The sequence below is a fragment of the Microcaecilia unicolor genome, chromosome 1, assembly GCF_901765095.1.
Source record: "Microcaecilia unicolor chromosome 1, aMicUni1.1, whole genome shotgun sequence".
NCBI classification, from domain to species: domain Eukaryota; kingdom Metazoa; phylum Chordata; class Amphibia; order Gymnophiona; family Siphonopidae; genus Microcaecilia; species Microcaecilia unicolor.
In genome coordinates, this window is record NC_044031.1 from 702,557,245 (window position 1) to 702,577,623 (window position 20,379).

The 20,379-nt window shown below is 44.6% G+C and overlaps 1 protein-coding gene across 5 annotated transcripts in view; it reads left to right on the forward strand.

Moving 5' to 3' along the window:
- Nucleotides 1-20,379, forward strand: part of SLTM (SAFB like transcription modulator) — a 230,789-nt gene that overhangs the window by 128,050 nt on the left and 82,360 nt on the right. For all 5 annotated transcript variants that reach the window (XM_030188772.1, XM_030188798.1, XM_030188779.1 and 2 more), the window contains one exon: nucleotides 3,133-3,313. In XM_030188772.1, the coding sequence (XP_030044632.1) occupies nucleotides 3,133-3,313 (181 nt within the window). The remainder of the gene's footprint in view (nucleotides 1-3,132; nucleotides 3,314-20,379) is intronic.

Genomic DNA, 20,379 nt, shown 5'->3' on the forward strand with positions numbered 1-20,379 from the left:
GCTTGGTGGATCAAAGTTGCCATAGTATTGGCTTATCTGCGGCATGGTAACCACATTCCAGCATTCTTGAAAGCACATTCCATTAGGGCCCTAGCTTCTTCCTGAGTGGAACATTCCTTGGTGGCTCCTCTGGCATTTGCAATGTAGCTGCTTGGTTGTTGCACACTTTTATGCATCACTACTGGTTAGATGTTCATGTGCGCCAGGACATAGAGTTTGGGGTTCAGGTGCTGGAGTTTGGGCTGTAGGAGCCTCACCCATGAGGTCACTGCTTTAGTGCTTCCCATTGGTGATGGTCTAGAGGGACACTGTGGAAGGAGAGATTAAGTCTTAACTGCTAATTTGCTTTCCTTTAGTTCCTCTAGACAGTTGGAGCCCACCTGGAGTTTGGCGAGTCATTCCATCCTGTGTTTTTCAGGGCGATGAAAGGTGGTTGCAGAGTGTATGTGTGTGCCTTAAGCGTGGAATATAGTTTTAAGAACCACATTAACAAAAAATAACATCTTGTGTTGCATTCCTAGTTCTATATGTGGGCAGCAGCATAGCAGGAAGGTGGGGCAGTTGCCCTGACCCTGGTCTTCGTAGCTCCTTTGGGGGTTGTGCTCTTTGGCTTGGTCCCTTCTCTTGCTTGTATTCTTTGTTGGCCTGCTCTGCTTTGCTATTTGTGGACTGATGTTCATTGGACTTCATAACCCACTTGTACGCCTACTGGAAGTTTAGTGTGTTCTCAGCCTCCATTTGCTGGTAGGAGTGCATAACCCAACTGTGATGGTCTAGAGGGGCTAAGGGAAAGCAAATTGGCATGCAGTACCTAATTTCTCCTTTCTAAGGCTTGAGCTCTGGGTAGCTGCCGAATGGTTCTTGGGAGATGTTAAGCTGTAGGAGCATTCTGTATGCCTGGATGATCACAGGCCTTCAGTCTCCCTGCGCCAGTTCTTCCTGATACATTTGACAGCTAGAGCTGACATATCCACAGGCTGTGATAACTGATTCTAGCTATAAAGTGTCCAAGGGTTTTATATGATCTTCCTAGTGAAGAGAAAAAAAAGGTAATGGAACACCTAGGGTTATGGGGGGGGGGGGGGGGGGGTTGTGTTTCTTATAAACATAATTAGAGAGAGGCACACAGCATTCAGGGACCTCCACAGGAAGACTAAAGGTTGTGCTGTGTTTTTTTTTTTTAAAGCAGAGCAAACTTGTTTAATCTCTCACTTTCCAGGCAGCTATATGTGATGGCTCTAGATCTAGTTGTCTTGGGTTGGGGTCCAGTATCACTACCCATGGATTTGGGCTATGTTGACCATCTTGCAGGCGACAATATCAAAGGAGACAGGTTTTCAACATTCCAATGCAGGTTAACTGCTGGGGAGTCTTTTATGATGGAGATGTGTGATACCAGGAGTGCCTTTGTTTGGATCTTGCATAGTGCCCAATCAGGGCTGGGTTCAAGAAAGGGCCTTATTCACCATGCTTCTCAGGAGCTCTTATACAGAGTGGCAGACATGGCAGTCTTGAAATGGTTTTGCAGTTTCAGCCTCTGCAACAACTAATTAGGTTAAATAACACCAGCAGACAGCTATATTTGAAGACGTGTTGGGGAAAAAAGTGCATTTCTATAGCTGATATCTAGTTGTCTGCCTGTTCCCTGGTCCAGCCAAATTCACCAGCAGACGCTCCTAAACTGTCAAGACATAACTGCAGCGTGAGACATTTCTACTTCCCTTAAATTTCATTATTCTTTTCCCAGTGCTTGGGCTGGGTGGTGAATTGGCCAGAGAGTTATGGGGAAGAGTTAATGGGCAAAGTGCAGTTGGGAAGCCCCACGATTCTGAGATTATCTTCAGCTCTTGTGCTCCATAGCAGGAACCCTGATAGGTGGAACCTTTGGGCTGGGGCCCATTTGTGTCCTTTCTAGGCAGCCCTCCTGTCTCAGTGGACACCTGTTTCACAGGACTTCAACTGCCATCTGCCACATCCTTTCATGGCTTGACGCAGCCTGATGTGGTGGGACTGGCCCCCAACACTGCCTTGGGAGAGGGGTTGGGGTTCCACTGGGACCCGCCTGACTGAGTGGTGGTACCCACTGATGCAAGTCTCCTCAGCCTGGGGGGGGGGGGGGGGCAGGGGTGGCAGTGTGGTACAAGGACATTGGACCATCAACCACTTGGAGACCCAGGTAGTCAGCTTGACTCTTGAATTCTCTCCGCTCTAAGGGAGAGCGGTCTGTGTGATGGGTGGATGTTGTGTCAGCGGTGGCTTGTATTAAAAAGCAGGGAGGTTACAGGAGTTAAACAATGGCTCTGGAAGTAGCAGCCCTTTGTCACTGGGTATAAGCACTCTTCTGGCCTCGTCAGCAGTCCACATAGCTGGCAAAGATGATGCTCAGACAAGTTTTCTCAGTCGCTCATTCCTGGATCCAGTGTCCAAAGCTTTTGCACCTGCCATATTTGCTGCTTAATTTGAACCTGTACAAAAGACTGCAAATATATAGTAGTTAATGCATTTAAAAATTGTAGCAAGGTTTCTTGTTTAGGTACCATGTAGTGGTGGTCTGCTTCTGTTCACTTAGGCATTCATTGAAACATACAGGTTGACCATGAGTGCCTCTATACAACTTATGTATTGGAGAGAAGTGAATAACACTATTATGTCGTGACACCTCAGAGTTTGTGTGGGTGTTTTTTTTTTTTTTTTTTTTTTAGAGGTAGTTTAAAGCATCATTTACTCCTAAATCTTTATTTTCTATTTCTAACAAAGACATTCTGTTTCCTGTTGGATTTTCTTATTTAATTAAACTGCTTCAGTTCTCGGTGTTCTTCCCAAGACTTTTTGAAAAGGCACTCCACCCAAGGTGGTTTTACTGACCATCTAGCTAACTTAACAGAAAATGTTATAATGCTTGGTACTCTGCCACTCCCGCTTCAATGGAGGACAGAGTTCTTTGGGCAACACAGAGGGGGAAAGCAAGTAGTAGTAGTAAGAATAGCTTTTATGGAAAAGTTAATATACGGAGCAATATGATTGGCATAAATGGTAACTTCCTAGGTCCTGGTATGTGTTTGGCTGCTTGATATTTAAATTCAAATGGTGAGTATTTCAGGTCTGTGTTAACTTCAAAAATTTTTTTTTAAGGCGCAGAGAAATGGCAGAGAATGCACGCCGTGAGCGAGAGCATTTTAGAATGATGCGTGAACGTGAAGAACGTGAACGTTTACAAAGGGAGCGAGAACGACTGGAAATCGAAAGACAAAAGCTAGAGAGAGAGAGAATGGAACGTGAGCGCTTGGAAAGAGAGCGCATTAGAATTGAGCAGGTAAGCTCTTTTCAATTGGAGGATCAAGTACCGTATTAGTAGGCAAACAATTTTTTTGTGGAGGTTTACAAATGTTTCTGCAGAATATAAACTGCGGTATTCACAGGGGTGTGTATTATTGGAGGATAAGCAGAGCAATTGTATTCACATCTGGGTGACGTCATCTAACGGAGACTGGTGCAAATGCTGATTACCAAGATGATTGTAGAAAATTTCCAGCAGTTTCCCATCCAGTCACTGTGAGTGAGAGTCTCTCAGTCTTTGTTTTTCTGCGAAGCAAGAAGGACGTGTCTTTTGTGTTTTCCTCAGTGTGTTTTCTTATTATTACAGTGCTTTCCCACGCAAATATTTTTCAACCTTTTTGTAATTTTTATCAGAAATCTTTAATTTTCTTTTAATTTTCATAATATTTTGGGATCAAGTTTATCCTTTCTTTTTCATGAGTTGCTAGGCACCAACCTCAATTTGAATGCTGTTTTGTTTTTTTGTTTTTTTTTTTTTACCGTTCACAATTCAGGAGTTTAATTTGGCTGCAATTCTTTTTTGATGTCTAAGAAGAACTTCAGTTGCTTTGTTTGTGAGGGACCTGCACTCATGCTGCTTCAGGTGCCTTGGGCCTATCCAAGAGCCTAAAATGCAGTTGAGGACACAGGGTGCAGCAGAAAAAACTTGTTGGCTCTTCTAAGGCCAGTCCCATCAACCCTACTGTAAGATGGCCGATGGACAGAAGCCCAGGTAAAAAGCTCCTGAGCCAAGGGTGCTCCTGGACCAACCAGAGCCATCAGGCTACGATTGGAAAAGCGGTCTGAGCGTCCAACGATTGTGAGGCAACAGAGGTGAGCCGTAGCTGTATCTCACGGCTTCGGGCGGCCACCCCAAGACAACACCGTTGCCGGACACAGCGCTGTTGGTGACCAGGTCCGACCACGCAGCTGGCGGAGAGAGATCCGACCGCAGTGTAGATAAAGGCAACGCGAGACATGGAGGTGAGGATTAACGTGTGGAAGGCGGAGAGCCAGACAACCCTCTGAGGACCGGGAGTGAGTCCAGACGAGATCGCTGACTGAGCGTTATGGGAACACGCCTCCACCCTACTCAACACCGACACTACAGGAGTCTTCTCACCGTTGCGGCCTAGCAGCTGGACTGTGCTGGCTGGACGCTGTGGGAGCGGGCCTCTACCCCATTCAACACCACAGGAGCTCTCTCGCCGCCGCGATCTAGCAGCGGAACCGCACAGAAGTGAGAAAGCGCTCTGTCGCTGCTACCCAGAAGGGAGGTGAGCTGCAGACTTCTCCCCAGGAAGTGACCAGACCCACTGACAACACGTCCGATCCTCAGGGTTAGGGTCAGGGAACCCTAGTGCTTGTACCTCTCTACTGGGCGCTAAAGGAGCTGAGAAGAAGCGCTGCGACTCGCGAAAAACACGGGAGGACGCTCTGGAACACAATGGGAGGGGATCCGAGAGATCTCACGCTGAATGAGAGCATGCCCGATGGCAGACAGCGTTGAGGATGACCGACGCCACAGAGAGAGGATCACTACTGCTTCAATCTTCAGTTCCACACGGGCAACAGTCCTCCAATAGAATATTACACCCGACTCGGAAGGAACCGCCGCGACTGCTGATCCAAACCTAACAACTGCATAGGAGCAGAGAGAGCTGTCTGCAATAAATAGGGAGAAATAAATAAACTGCCGGGCCTTCCCACCACGTGGACCAGAATTAAAAGAATCAGACCTTGCAAATTTCGGGAACCCAGCTCAAGGGAGGCTCCGACAAAAACACCAAGACCACACCGAACCTGCGGATTAATCACGAACCGTGCGTACCACAGAACGGACCGATATACTCGTATCACCCCTCTCCTCAAATCACTTCACTGGCTTCCGATCAGATACCACATACAGTTCAAGCTTCTCCTATTAACCTACAAATGCACTCGATCTGCAGCCCCTCCTTACCTCTCTAGCCTCATCTTCCCTTACGTTCCTACCCGTAACCTCCGCTCTCAATACAAATCCCTCCTTTCAGTACCCTTCTCCACCACCGCCAACTCCAGGCTTCGCCCGTTCTGCCTCGCCTCACCCCATGCCTGGAATAAACTCCCTGAGCCCATACGCCAGGCCCCCTCCCTACCCAGCTTCAAAGCCTTGCTCAAAGCCCACCTCTTCAATGTCGCCATCGGCATCTAACCACCATACCTCAGGAAATCTAGACTGCTCCAACTTGACATTTCGCCCATTAATTGTAAGCTCTTTCGAGCAGGGACTGTCCTTTTTGTTAAACTGTACAGCGCTGCGTAACCCTAGTAGCGCTCTAGAAATGTTAAGTAGTAGTAAAACATGGGACATAACTCGTGAGCAACACTAAATTTAAATAAACTGAATGCTTTAATGGACACCGGAATGTGGAGTTCCTCATGGATCCCCCATTTCACCAACTATTTTCAACCTGATCATGATACCACTAGCCAAACTACTAGCCAATCAGAACCTTAACCCCTACATATATGCGGACGATGTTATGATCCACATCACGTTCAAAAGTAACCTAAATGAAATAACCAACGAGATCAATCAAAGCCTCCAAATCATGCACTCCTGGGCGGACTCATTCCAGTTAAAACTGAACGCGGAAAAAACTCAATGTCTAGTTCTCACTTCCCAATACAACACAAACATCTACCCTACCATAACCACAACTTACTGCACACTACCCATCTCAGAAAATCTGAAAATTCTTGGAGTCACTGTTGATCAAAACCTCACACTTGATACCCACGTGAAGAACACAACGAAAAAATGTTCTTCTCGATGTGGAAACTCAAAAGAATAAACCTTTTTCCCCAAGATACGTCTTCCACACCCTAGTACAGTCACTAGTGATTAATCACCTGGACTTTTGCAACGCTCTGTACGTAGGATGCCAAGAACAGACCATTAAAAAACTCCAAACAGCCCAGAACACTGCAGCCCGACTCATTTTTGGAAAAACCAAATACGAAAACGCAAGGCCTTAAGAGAGAAACTGCACTGGCTCCCGCTCAAGGAACGAATTGAGTTCAAGATCTGCACGACCGTACACAAAATCATTCATTGAGACACCTCACTCTACATGTTAAACCTAATAGACTTACCACCCAGAAATGCCAGAAGATCAGCCCGCAAGTTCCTCCATTTGAACTTCCCCAGCTGTAAAGGAATTAAATACAAACAGGCATACGGTACTACCTTTGCGTACAAAAGCACACAGATATGGAATGCACTACCCATGGCCCTGAAAACCACGGACAACCTCCAGATTATTACCGACTATATCTAAGATTATGTAATGACTTTTTCATATTAACACCCTGTAAGCCACATTGAGCCTGCAAAAAGGTGGGATAATGTGGGGCACAAATGCAATAAATAAATAATGATATAATTGCTTTTATGTTAGCTTCGATGTATACCTCTATGTATGCTTCAATGATTTGAATGCTTTTATTGTAACACGAGCAATACCATATTTAAAGAATTTAAGTGTTACTCTCTGATCTTTAATCTATAAAAAGTTAAAAACTTTCTTTGTACGCTTTATGATTTGAATGGTTTTACTGTAGAATAGTGAAAGACTTCCTTAGGATTCTATATTGATATAAATGCTCCCTTAAAGGATTTAAATGCTCACTGTTGGGAAAGGCATCAGCATGCTGAAAGTCTTCCTAATAATGCTTTGATTACTCCCTAAAAGGATTGAAACGCTTTATCTGCTTAGCAATGTTATAGCAGGCTAAGACTTCCTTTAAAGCCTTATTGATATATCTGTTCAGCAACACTGTAGCATACTGAAGGATTCCTTTAAATGCTCTAATTGCCTAAATGCTACCTTTAAAAGCTCTAAATGCTCTAAGATAATGCATTAAATACCATCTACATAACTAACAAGACTAACACTCTATAACAGTACTACGGTTTAATAACCGAAACCCCTAACGCTTCAGACACGCATATTAATACACAAACTAGCATTGATATGAAACCCAGTAAATTAGTCTTAATCACCTACTCTGTCTCCCTAACCTACTACTCATTCACAACCCCCAATACAGACGACACAACCTCCATAACACACAATCTAGCCACACAAACAATACAAATATGCATACTCAAATAATTAAACAATGGCAAGGAAAACCGGCTAACCACACTCACCATCAAAAGAAAGGAACGAAGACACAACAAACTTACACATCAAGAAGACAGCTGATAAAAATTAACACCACCGCAAACTCAACACCATCATCAACTAATACAAATAGGATACATCAATGCCAGATCGGCAGTCAATAAAACCACGATACTAACCGACTGGATCACAACTGACCATCTCGACTTCCTACTTATTAGCGAAACTTGGATCCATGACCCCAAAGACCCAATAATACTAGAGCTCTGCCCTCCAGGATACAAAATTACCCACTGGACAAGAGAAGGAAAAAGAGGAGGAATAGCAATAATCTATAAATCTCAATTCACAGTTACAACAACAGCTGAAACTATTCTTCCCCAACTCGAAATAGCCTCAGTCAGAATCAACCACCCCAACCTATGTGATCAACTAAACCTAATCTTACTCTACAGACCCCCGGGCAATTGGCAAGACTCACAAACGCACTTTGTGGACTTTATATCAAACACTTGTGTTACCACCCAGAACCTTCTCATAGCAGGAGACATCAGTCTTCACCTTGAAGATAATAACTCAAGCAGTGTACATGAATGCAAAGACTTCCTACAACTATGGAAACTCCACTGGCCGAACACACAACCCACCCATAACAAAGGACATACACTAGATATCATCACCCACAAATGCTCACCAGAACCAAATATCACACTAATAGACACAAAATGGACAGCTAGGCCATGGTCCGACCACTACAGTGCAAACCTTTCCCTCCAATGGAGAACAAAAAAGACAAGCACAAAAACAACAAGCGAGAGGCAAAACAGATCCACTAACATTCTGGCAACAACTCTACACTGATGAATGGACAATACCTACAGACTCATCCCAATTTCTCCAAGATTGGGAGAACAGATGCAGAATAACACTAGACAACATAGCACCACTTCAAACCAGAACCTCATATAGGAAAAACTCAATACCATGGTTTAACGCAGAATTAAAAGAACTAAAAACACAAGTCAGAAGATTGGTAAGAGCATGGAGCAAGAAAAAAGACGAAAACACACACAAAGAATGGAAACTACAAAGAAAATACAAATACACTATCAGACAAACGAAAAGGACATATTACAAAACCAAAATAGGACCAAACTACAAGGATACACACAAACTTTCTCACTCGTAAACAATCTCCTAAATACTACCAAGGTCACCTCCTACAACTCAGATACCCCATCAGCAACTAACCTTGTGAACTACTTCAATGAAAAAATCATAAAGCTCCGACTCATGATACCCACTACCACAACGGAATACACAAATATCCTTGAATGTCTAGACCCAAAACTCGGAGAATGCCCAGCAAAATCGATCATGGACCGACTTTGACACGCTCTCATGAAAAGAAATTTCATATTGGCTAGGAAAATACGCCAAATCGCAATGCAAATTAGACATTTGCCCTAACAGTCGAATAAGATCTGCATCCAAACAATTCAAAACAGACCTCGCGAAGCATATAAATTACAGGCTTCAAAATGGACTCTCCTACGGATAAAGGAAACATCCTACTCACTCCGTTACCGAAAGATGCTAAAAAAAAAAAAGCACAATGGACCTAACGACCGACCAGTAGCATCTATTCCATTCATGACCAAACTCATGGAAGTCATAGTGACGAAACAACTTAACTGAATACCTAAATAAACACTCAATTCTGCACGAGTCCCAATCAGGATTTTGGATGAATCACAGCACTGAAACTGTACTAGTGTCTTCAATGAACTCATTCAAACAAGCAATTGCGACAGGTAACAACATCCTCCTCCTGCAATTCGACGTGTCCAGTGCCTTTGACATGGTCAACCATGAAATACTAATACATAGAATACTTCAGAGTAGGAGACACTGTTCTCAAATGGTTCAAAGGATTCTTGACCACAAGATCGTACCAAGTAACAACGAACGTGGACAGATCACCACCATGGATACCTGAATGTGGAGTCCCTCAGTGATCCCATCTCTCACCAACATTATTAAACCTAATGATGATACCTCTAGCTAAACTACTAGCCAATCAAAACCTCAACCCCTACATTTATGCAGATGACGTCACAATTTACATCCCATTCAAACATGATCTAAATGAAATCACCAACGACATCAACCAAAAGCCTCCAAATAGTGCACACCTGGGCAGATGCATTCCAAATGAAACTTAACGCAGAAAAAACACAATGTCTTGTACTCACCTCACAACATAACACAAAAAACTTCAACGCCATAATCACACCTTACTGTTCTCTTCCGGTCTCACAAAACTTGAAAATTCTCAGTCACTATTGACCGAAACCTCATTCTTGATACCCACGTGAAAAACACAACGAAAAAGATGTTCTATTCCATGTGGAAACTTAAGGGTAAAACCTTTCTTCCCGAGATACATCTTCCGTACCCTGGTACAGTCAATGGTAATAAGCCATCTGGACTACTGCAATGCACTATACGCCGGGTGCAAAGAACAGACAATCAAAAAATTCCAAATTGCCCAGAATACAGCCGCCAGACTCATATTTGGAAAAACCAAATATGAAAGCGCAAAGCCCCTAAGAGAGAAACCTCACTGGCTTCCACTTAAGGAATGCATTGCGTTCAAGATCTGCACGATTGTACACAAAATGTTTCATGCAGATGCCCCATTATACATGCTAAACCTTGTGGACCTACCGCCCAGAAACGCCACAAGATCATCTCGCAAATTTCTCAACCTGCACTACCCCAGCTGCAAAGGACTTAAATACAAGCTGCTACACGCCACTACCTTCTCCTACAAGAGCACGCATATATGGAATGCACTACCCACAGACCGGAAAGCAATCAAAGAAACATCTATCTTTTGAAAATCTCTGAAAACATTCTTCTTCAACAAGGCCTACAATGAGAACCAATAACCTCACTAAGTCCACTCAATTATGAACGCACACCTTCTATAACTTAGTAACATAGTAACATAGTAGATGACGGCAGAAAAAGACCTGCACGGTCCATCCAGTCTGCCCAACAAGACAACTCATGTGTGCTACTTTTGTGTATACCCTACTTTGATTTGTACCTGTGCTCTTCAGGGCACAGACCGTATACGTCTGCCCAGCACTAGCCCCGCCTCCCAACCACCGGCTCTGGCACAGACCGTATAAGTCTGCCCAGTGCTATCCCTGCCTCCCAACCTCCAGTCCCGCCTCCCACCACTGGCTCTGGCACAGACCGTATGTCTGCCCAGCGCTATCCCCGCCTCCCACCCTCCAGCCCCGCCTCCCACTACCGGCTCTGCTATCCAATCTCGGTTAAGCTCCTGAGGATCCTTTCCTTCTGAACAGGATTCCTTTATGTTTATCCCACGCATGTTTGAATTCCGTTACCGTTTTCCTCTCCACCACCTCCCGCGGGAGGGCATTCCAAGCATCCACCACTCTCTCCGTGAAGAAATACTTCCTGACATTTTTCTTGTCTGCCCCCCTTCAATCTCATTTCATGTCCTCTCATTCTACCGCCTTCGTATCTCCGGAAAAGGTTCGTTTGCGGATTAATACCTTTCAAATATTTGAACGTCTGTATCATATCACCCCTGTTTCTCCTTTCCTCCAGGGTATACATGTTCAGGTCAGCAAGTCTCTCCTCATACGTCTTGTTACGCAAATCCCATACCATTCTCGTAGCTTTTCTTTGCACCGCTTCGATTCTTTTTACATCGTTAGCAAGTTACGGCCTCCAAAACTGAACACAATACTCTAGTTGGGGCCTCACCAACGACTTATACAGAGGCATCAACACCCCCTTTCTTCTGCTGGTCACACCTCTCTCTATACAGCCCAACAACCTTCTAGATACAGCCACCGCCTTGTCACACTGTTTCGACACCTTCAAATCCTCAGATACTATCACCCCAAGATCCCTCTCCCCGTCTGAACCTATCAGACTCTCGCCACCTAACACATACGTCTCCCGTGGATTTCTATTCCCTAAGTGCATCACTTTGCATTTCTTCGCATTGAATTTTAATTGCCAGACCTTAGACCATTGTTCTAGCTTCTTCAAATCCTTTTTCATGTTTTCCACTCCCTCCGGGGTGTCCACTCTGTTACAGATCTTAGTATCATCCGCAAATAGGCAAACGTTACCTTCTAACCCTTCGGCAAGGTCACTCACAAATATATTGAACAGAATCGGCCCCAGCACCGATCCTTGAGGCACTCCACTACTCACCTTTCCCTCCTCCGAGCTAACTCCATTCACCACCACCCTCTGGCGTCTGTCCGTCAACCAGTTCCTAATCCAGTTCACCACTTTAGGTCCTATCTTCAGCCCATCCAGTTTATTTAAAAGCCTCCTATGGGGAACCGTGTCAAAAGCTTTGCTGAAATCTAAGTAGATTACGTCCATAGCTCGTCCCTGATTCAATTCTCCTGTCACCCAATCAAAAAACTCAATGAGATTCGTTTGGCACGATTTCCCTTTGGTAAAACCATGTTGTCTCGGATCTTGCAACTTATTGGCTTCCAGGAAATTCACTATCCTTTCCTTCAGCATCGCTTCCATTACTTTTCCAATAACCGAAGTGAGGCTTACCGGCCTGTAGTTTCCAGCTACTTCCTTATCACCACTTTTGTGAAGAGGGACCACCTCCGCCGTCCTCCAATCCCTCGGAACATCTCCTGTCTCCAAGGATTTATTAAACAAATCTTAACTACCCTAACAACTCTCTTCCTTCTTCCCTCTCCCCTTCCTTAATCGATACACATTATTAACTGTATCCGATATCCTGTTATGACAATGTTATCAAATCTATGTAAGCCACATTGAGCCTGCAAATAGGTGGGGGAATGTGGGATACAAATGCAATAAATAAAACATAGGAACCACCAGAATCATCAACCTCGATGGCTGCTCAGACTGGGAGTGCACTGGTATTAGGGAAGTCTCCACATCTCTTGACATGAGGCACTCAAAGTAGGCCCTCGGACCAGACACCAAGGGCGCATACAGGTTTGTTGTCCTCTTTAGCACTGAAGCAAGCGCGGATAAGGTGTCTGCTCTGGCCTGGGGAAGAAAGGCCTGAGCCTGCAAAGTATCTAGCCAGGGCTCCTATATATTCTAATTGCTGGACCTTGAGAAGGTGGTACGTGGTGGATTGGTGAATCATAGTAGCTCCAACATCTGAATAGCTAGACACATGAACGAACACCCCTTCCTGCGACGTGCTCTTGACCAGCCAGTCATCCAAATAGGGAAATGCATACACTCCTAGCCTGCATAGATATGCCACTACTACTGCTAGAAATTTGGTAAACACCCTGGGGGCTGACTCGTGGCCAAATGGCAGTATGCAGTAGTGGTGGTGGAGATATTTCCTGTGACTCGCAGAAAGCCATTAGATCACGAAGGAGCAAAACGGGCACTCAGGGTGGGCAAGGCCATAACTGAGAAACTGAATGAATTCTTTGCTTCTGTCTTTATGGAAGATGTAAGAGGTCTGCCTGTACTGGATGATGTGGAAGAACTGAAAGTAATCTCTGTGTACCTGGAAGATGTACTGAGTCAAATTGACAAAGAGTAGTAAGTCACCTGAACCGGATGGCATACTCGAACTCAAGCATGAAATTACTGATCTGTTAGTAATATGTAACCTGTCATTAAAATCGTCCGTAGTACCTTAAGATTAGAGGGTGGGCAATATGTCACCGATTTTTAAAAACGGTTTTAGGGGTGATCCAGGAAATTATAGACCTGTAAGCCTGACATAGGTGCCAGGTGAAATAGTGGAAATTATTATAAAGAATAAAATTACAGAACACATAGACAAACATGGTTTAATGGGTTCATCCGATGGGACCGAGTCTGCATGGGTTCAGCCAAGGGAGGTCTTGCCTCGCAAATTTGCTTCATTTCTTTGAAGGCGTGAATAAACATGGATAAAGTTGAGCTGATTGACGTAGTGTATCTAGATTTTTAGAAAGCTTTTGACAAAGTTCCTCATTAGAGAAAATGGTCGTGGGATAGGAGGCAAGGTTCTGGTGTGGATTAGAAATTGGTTATTGGACAGAAAATAGAGGGTAGGGTTAAACAGTTATTTCTCTCAATGGAGGAGGGTGAGCAGTGGAGTGCTGCAGGGATCAGTACTGGGACTGGTGGTATTTAACATATTTATAAATCATATGGAAATTGGGACGAGGAGTGAGATGATCAGATTTGCAGATGGTACAAAACTAAGGTTGTTGAAACACATGCGGACTCTGAAGTATTGCAGGAGGACCTTAGGAAACTGGAAGACTGGGCATCCATCCACTATGGATTGAAATTCCATGTGTAAATGGGAAAAGGATAGTGATAGTGTACTACCGTCCACCTGGCCAGGATGAACAGACGGATGCAGAAATGTTAAAGGAAATTAAGGATGCCAACAAACTGGGCAACAGAATAATAATGGATGATTTCAATTATCTCGATATTGACTGGGTAAATGTAACATCGGGGCACGCTAGGGAGGTAAAATTCTTTGATGAAATCAAGGTCAGCTTTATGGAGCAGCTGGTACAGGAGCTGACGAAAGAAGGAAAAATTCTAGACCTTGGCCTTAGTGGAGCGCACATGATCTGGTGCGGGAGGTAATGGTGCTGGGGCCACTTGATAACAGTGATCATATCGGATTTGATATTAGCTTTGAAGTAAGTATACATTGGGCGTTTATCTTTAAAAAAAGATACTATTATAAAATGAGAAGAACTGTGAAAAACATATTTAGAGTGGCTGCAAGGGTCAAAGGTTTACATCAGGCGTGGATGCTGTTCAAAAACACCATCCTGGAAGCCCAGGCCAAATATATTCCACATGTTAAAAAAGGAGGACGGAAGACCAAATGATAGCCAGCATGGTTAAAAAGTGAGGTGAAGGAAGCTATTAGAGCTAAAAGAAAATCCTTCAGAAAATGGAAGAAGGAACCGAATGAAAATAATAAGAAACAGCATAAGGAATGTCAAGTCAAATGCAAAGTGCTGATAAGTCTAAGAGGGACTTCAAAAAAAAGATTGTGTTGGAGGCCAAAACATATAGTAAAAGCAGTAAGCCGGCAAAAGAATCAGTAGGAACGCTGGATGATCGAGGAGTAAAAGGGGGAGATCAGGGAGGACAAAGCCGTAGTGGAGAGATTAAATGAATTCTTTGCTTCGGTCTTCACCGAGGAAGATTTGGGTGGGATACCGGTGCCGGAAATTGTATTCGAAACTGACGAGTTGGAGAAACTGAAAGAATTCTCTGTAAACCTGGAGGATGTAATGGGGTAGTACTACAAACTGCAGAGTAGCAAATCTCCTGGACTGGATGGTATTCATTTCAGAGTACTGATAGAACTGAAAAACGTAATATTAGTAATATGTAATTTTATCCTTAAAATCAAGGGTGGCCAAAGTAACGCCGATTTTTAAAAAAAGATTCCAGAGGAGATCTGGGAAATTATAGACCGGTGAGTCTGACATCTCTGCCGGGCAAAATGGTAGAGACCATTATAAAGAATAAAATTACAGAGCATATTCAAAAGCATGGATTAATGAGACAGTCAACATGGATTTAGTGAAGGGAAATCTTGCCTCACCAATCTACTACATTTTTTGGAAAGGGTGAACAAACGTAGATAAAGGTGAGCCGGTTGATATTGTGTATCTGGATTTTCAGAAGGCATTTGACAGAGTACCTTATGAAAGACTCCAGAGGAAATTGGAGAGTCATGGGATAGGGAGGTAGTGTTCTATTGTGGATTAAAAACTGGTTAAAAGATAGAAAACAGAGTAAGGTTAAATGGTCAGATTTCTCAATGGAGAAGGATAGTTAGTGGGATTCCCCAGGGGTCTGTGCTTGGACCGCTGCTTTGCCACACTGGGAAAAGACCAAGGGTCCATCGAGCCCAGCATCCTGTCCATAACAGTGGCCAGTCCAGGCCAAGGGCACCTGGCAAGCTTCCCAAATGTACACACATTCTATACATGTTATTCCCGGAATTGTGGATTTTTCCCAAGTCCGTTTAGTAGTGGTTTATGGACTTGTCCTTTAGGAAACCGTCTAACCCTTTTTTAAACTCGGCCAAGCTAACCGCCTTCATCACTTTCTCCGGCAACGAATTCCAGAGTTTAATTACTCGTTGGGTGAAGAAACATTTTCTCCGATTTGTTTTAAATTTACTACACTGTAGTTTCATCGCATGCCCCCTAGTCCTAGTATTTTTGGAAAGCGTGAACAGTTGCTTCACATCCACCTGTTCCACTCCACTCATTATTTTATATACCTCTATCATGTCTCCCCTCAGCCGTCTCTTCTCCAAGCTGAATAGCCCTAGCCTCCTTAGTTTTTCTTCATAGGGAAGTCGTCCCATCCCCACTATCATTTTAGTCACCTTTCGCTGCACATTTTCCAATTCCACTATATCTTTCTTGAGATGCGGCGACCAGAATTGAACACAATACTCAAGGTGCGGTCGCACCATGAAGCGATATAACGGCATTATAACACCTGTTTCCCATACATTTCGTAATAATACCCAACATTCTATTCGCTTTCCGAGCTGCAGCAGCACACTGAGCAGAAGGTTTCAGTGTATTATCAACGACGACACCCAGATCCCTTTCTTGGTCCGTAACTCCTAACGTGGGACCTTGCATGACCTAGCTATAATTCGGGTTTTTTTTTCCCATATGCATCACCTTGCACTTGCTCACATTAAACGTCATCTGCCATTTAGTTGCCCAGTCTCCCAGTCTTGTAAGGTTCTTCTATAATTGTTCACAATCCTGTCGCGAGTTAACGACTAGGGGACATGAGGAAATTACGTGGAACTACTTTTAAAACAATTAGGAAATATTTTTTCACTCAATAGTTAAGCTCTGGAACTCTTTGCCGGAGGATGTGGTAACAGCGGTTAGCGTATCTGGGTTTTAAAAATGTTTGGCCAGATTCCTGGAGGAAAAGTCCATAGTCTGCTATTGAGACAAACATGGGAAGCAACTGCTTGCCCTGGGATTTGTAGTATAGAGTGTTGCCACGATTTGAGTTTTTGCCAGGTACTTGTTGGCTTGGCCACTGTTTGGGAAACAAGATACTGGGCTAGATGGAGCATTGGTCTGACTAGTATTTCTGCTTTTATGTTCTTAAGATGTAAGCATGGTTTTGGTTTAGAGATCAGTCAGTTGTCTGCCTGAATCATGGAGAGAAAGGTACCCAGGGAAATCCTGAACTTTTATGACCAGGTATTTGTTCATGGTCTTAGATCTAGATGAAATCCCCCCCCCCCCCCCCAAAAAACAAAAAAAAAGGTGTTGGGCGCAAAGAAGTACCTGGAATAGAATCCCTTCCCTTCTACTGGTGGCACAGGTGCAACCGTATTGATCTAGAGAAGGGTGGAGACTTATTCTACAAGTACCTGCTTGCGCTAAGAGCTGAGTGAAGGTGGTATTGATGGGCAGTAACCAAGATGGACTATTTGAAGAACCCACTAGTCGGAGGTTACAGGAGAGAACCTCTTGTTGTAAAAATTCAGCCCCCCCCCCCCCCCAAAAAAAAAACAAAAAACAAAAACAAAACAGAAGACTGAGAGAGTTACTTTTAGTGTGACTATGGGCTTTTGGAGCCAGTCAAAAGCTTGTCCCCTACTTTGACTGGGATGCCAGCTGGGACTTTTCAAGATGGTGCTGACAGGCCCATGCAAGTTGGCCCTGGGACTGCTGGGCAGAGCAGGAGGGTAGCAGGAACCTATGCATTTAAGAGTAATAAGGTGACTGCCTAGACCCACTGGAAAACTTCTGAGCGGTGGAGGATGCTGAGATAGCTTTTGGATAGTATCTGTGTGTTTCTTGATGAGGTCAGCGACCTCCACTGTCTACAATAAGTTGTCCCCTTGACACAGGACATCTGCTATCCTCCCCTGAACCGCTGGATCAAGGTCAGATATAGTCGTAAGTCTGCACATTCCCACACCCATGGCAGACAGTCTTGAAACCACCAATAGTCATAAGCTTCTCTGCTCATATATTTCCTACATTTCAGCTGTTTTTGGTTAGCTGATGAAGCTCAGCAGTTTGCTCCTATGGGAGAGAGTATTAGCGTTGAGGCCTGAAACATTTTCCTCCTTAAGTCCAGAATCCTGGTTTCCCTGTCTGGGGACGCTGCGGCATGAGTCCTGGAGCTCTTAGTTCGTTTGAGAATAGATTTGATCACCAGAGCGCGATGTGACAATTGGGCCCCCTCAAATTCAGGAGTCTTCTGGGCATGATACTGCGTATCCATCTTCTTTGGTGCCACCTGCATTGATGGGAGATTCCCAGTTCATCATCGGTGCATCTCTAAGGGTAGGGTGCAATAGTACCATGACCCCTTTTTTAGGCGGAGACTCCTAGTCCAAGACAGCCAACATCTCTGCCCTGGGCTCTTCCTCCGTTTCTAACTTTAAATGGGTTGGTCAAAGCCATCTCCTTGATAATTATGGTGAGACACCCTCAGGGTGGATGTCACAAAATGCCTAGCCACTTGCCTGGAGTTACCCTAAGGCCGCTTAGACGGCTATCCCCAGTACAGCTCAGGTCAGCCTGCACCTCCTGCTTATGCTTTACACTAGCTCCCTCCTCCTACCGACTGGGTCACAACCGCTTCTGGGTGAGTTTCCCCAATGTGTATGACACCCTTAGAGGTGCCGAGGATATCTGCACAGACATGGCATCAGACACATTGGGCTGATCAGCTGCTGGCACAGGCACTCTCAACCCCTGAGCAGTCTGCTGCAGCAGCATTTGTGCCAGCTCCTCGCTGAGTATGGCTCGGAACTACTCATTGAAGGCGTCAGTAAAGGCAGGGGATCTGGTAAGGTGGCATCTTCAGAAGGTGCCTGTGTCAAACCGGAAGTGGGGACCTGGCTGCCTTGAGGCTTGCCCACTGGCACTTCCAAAGAGGAGGAAGGAGTGCTTCTCTCGATGTAGGTGGTTCACAGATATTTGGGATGCCAGTGCCTTGGTGCTCCCGGCGCTGTGCATTAGAGGACCAGTGCTTGTGCTTTTTGGGCCAAAAGGTTTCTGCCGTTGTGTCTGCCGCACCCTCCGTCCACAGCTGCATTTTTAAACGGAACAAGTTAAGCTCATGTTTAAGCCCAAGGTACCAGATGAACCATGAGTGCGGAATGAAGGAAGAGGAATGAGAATCACATAGGAAGGCACTAGAACACTAGAAAAAATATGCGTTGTGAAGGGAAGACCATGACACGTCCTTTCAGCTCTGCAGAAAAATAAAGACTTGAGGGATCCAAGCTCGCACTTCATGTGGGAAGGTACCAGCGCATGCGCAGGGTGACACTGCTAGAATTTTCTACAACTTCTTTAGTTAGCGTCTGCACCGGGCTCCATTGGGTGACGTTGCCCACATGTGAGAATACAAGGGCCTGCTTTTTCTCAGCGAATATTGCCCTCTTTTCAGACCCCTTTGCCTTTACTGTTGGTATTCCATAAGGATCACTTTTCTTTTTGGTTATGCTTTTGTGCTTGGATTTCACTCCATTTGATTTCTGTTTAGTTTAGGTAGCTGGTTTTCTTCAAACCAGAAATCCTTAAACTCCAGTATAATTTACAGTTTAATAAACATTTGATATGCTAGTACCAAATGGAATTACCAACATAGCATTTACAATCTCCATCACAGACTGACAGAGGGAGGATGGGAATGAAGTCTTAAATAGAGATGAAAGAGAATTGCTTTCTCTCTTACTCCAAGAATAGACTGTGAGTGTCAAGTCAAGTGTCCCAGCATATGTCTGGTTTTGTCAGACTCCTTCTTTTCCCATGTTACTGTAATTCAAATTTTTAGTTGGAGCAAAGGGCATTGTAGGACATCTGCATGGAGGAATTTGGTTCTTGGGCTTGTACGTTTGGAGACTGAGAGGAATAACATTCTGGGGATAATTCCCAGGTGTGTTGAGAAGTTCTGTAGTCATTACTCAAATCTGAGAGAAACTTGACATCTAGGGTATTATGACTCTGTCCCGGTATCATGCTCTCATTCATCTCATCCCCTGGTGGTCAGACCTGGTGGTCGCAATGGACTGTCTGTTGATGGTTTTATTAACCACCTGGAAGTGTTTCTAGTTTGCCTTGCAACAGAGGTCCTCAGAGGTGTCTTCTGCGGTTGTTTGTTGCTGTGCTTTCCCTGCTGCTTTCAGTTTCTGCCTTTGAACCTTTGCCTGGACCTGGATTTTTTACTTTGCTGCCTGCCTTTGAATCTTTGCCTGGACCTGGACTTTGACTTTGCTTGCCGCCTGCCTTTGAACCTTTGCCTGGACCTGGACTTTGACTTTGCTTGCCGCCTGCCTTTAAACCTTTGCCTGGACCTGGACTCTGACCTTGCTTGCCGCCCGCCTTGGAACCTGTTCCTGGAGCTGGACCTTGCCTTTGCTTGCCTGGCCCCTGTTCTGCTGGGTTCGTGGACTATCTTCCTGCTCCCTGCTGTGGCTTCTGTTCTGGTGGGTGTTCCTCCTGCCGCTGCCGCCCTCGGCAGTAGCCCAAGGGCTAACTATCCAGTGTTTCGTGTGAAGCCTGACGGGTATTGGGGAATTAGCTGGAGCAAGGGATTTGTAGGTCTGTGTCCAGTAGAACTGAGTTGGACTCGCATCCTGAGTAAATGGAAAAAAGAAATCTGATGTCTTTGATCATCCAAGAAGAACTGGATGTAGGGATTAAGGTGTGTGATACACTATAATTTTCTTAGTCCCCTAGAGCAGTGGTTCCCAAACCTGGTCCTGGAGGCACCCCATCCAATCAGGTTTTCAGGATATCCACAATGAATATTCATACTAATAAAACTAGGGTTA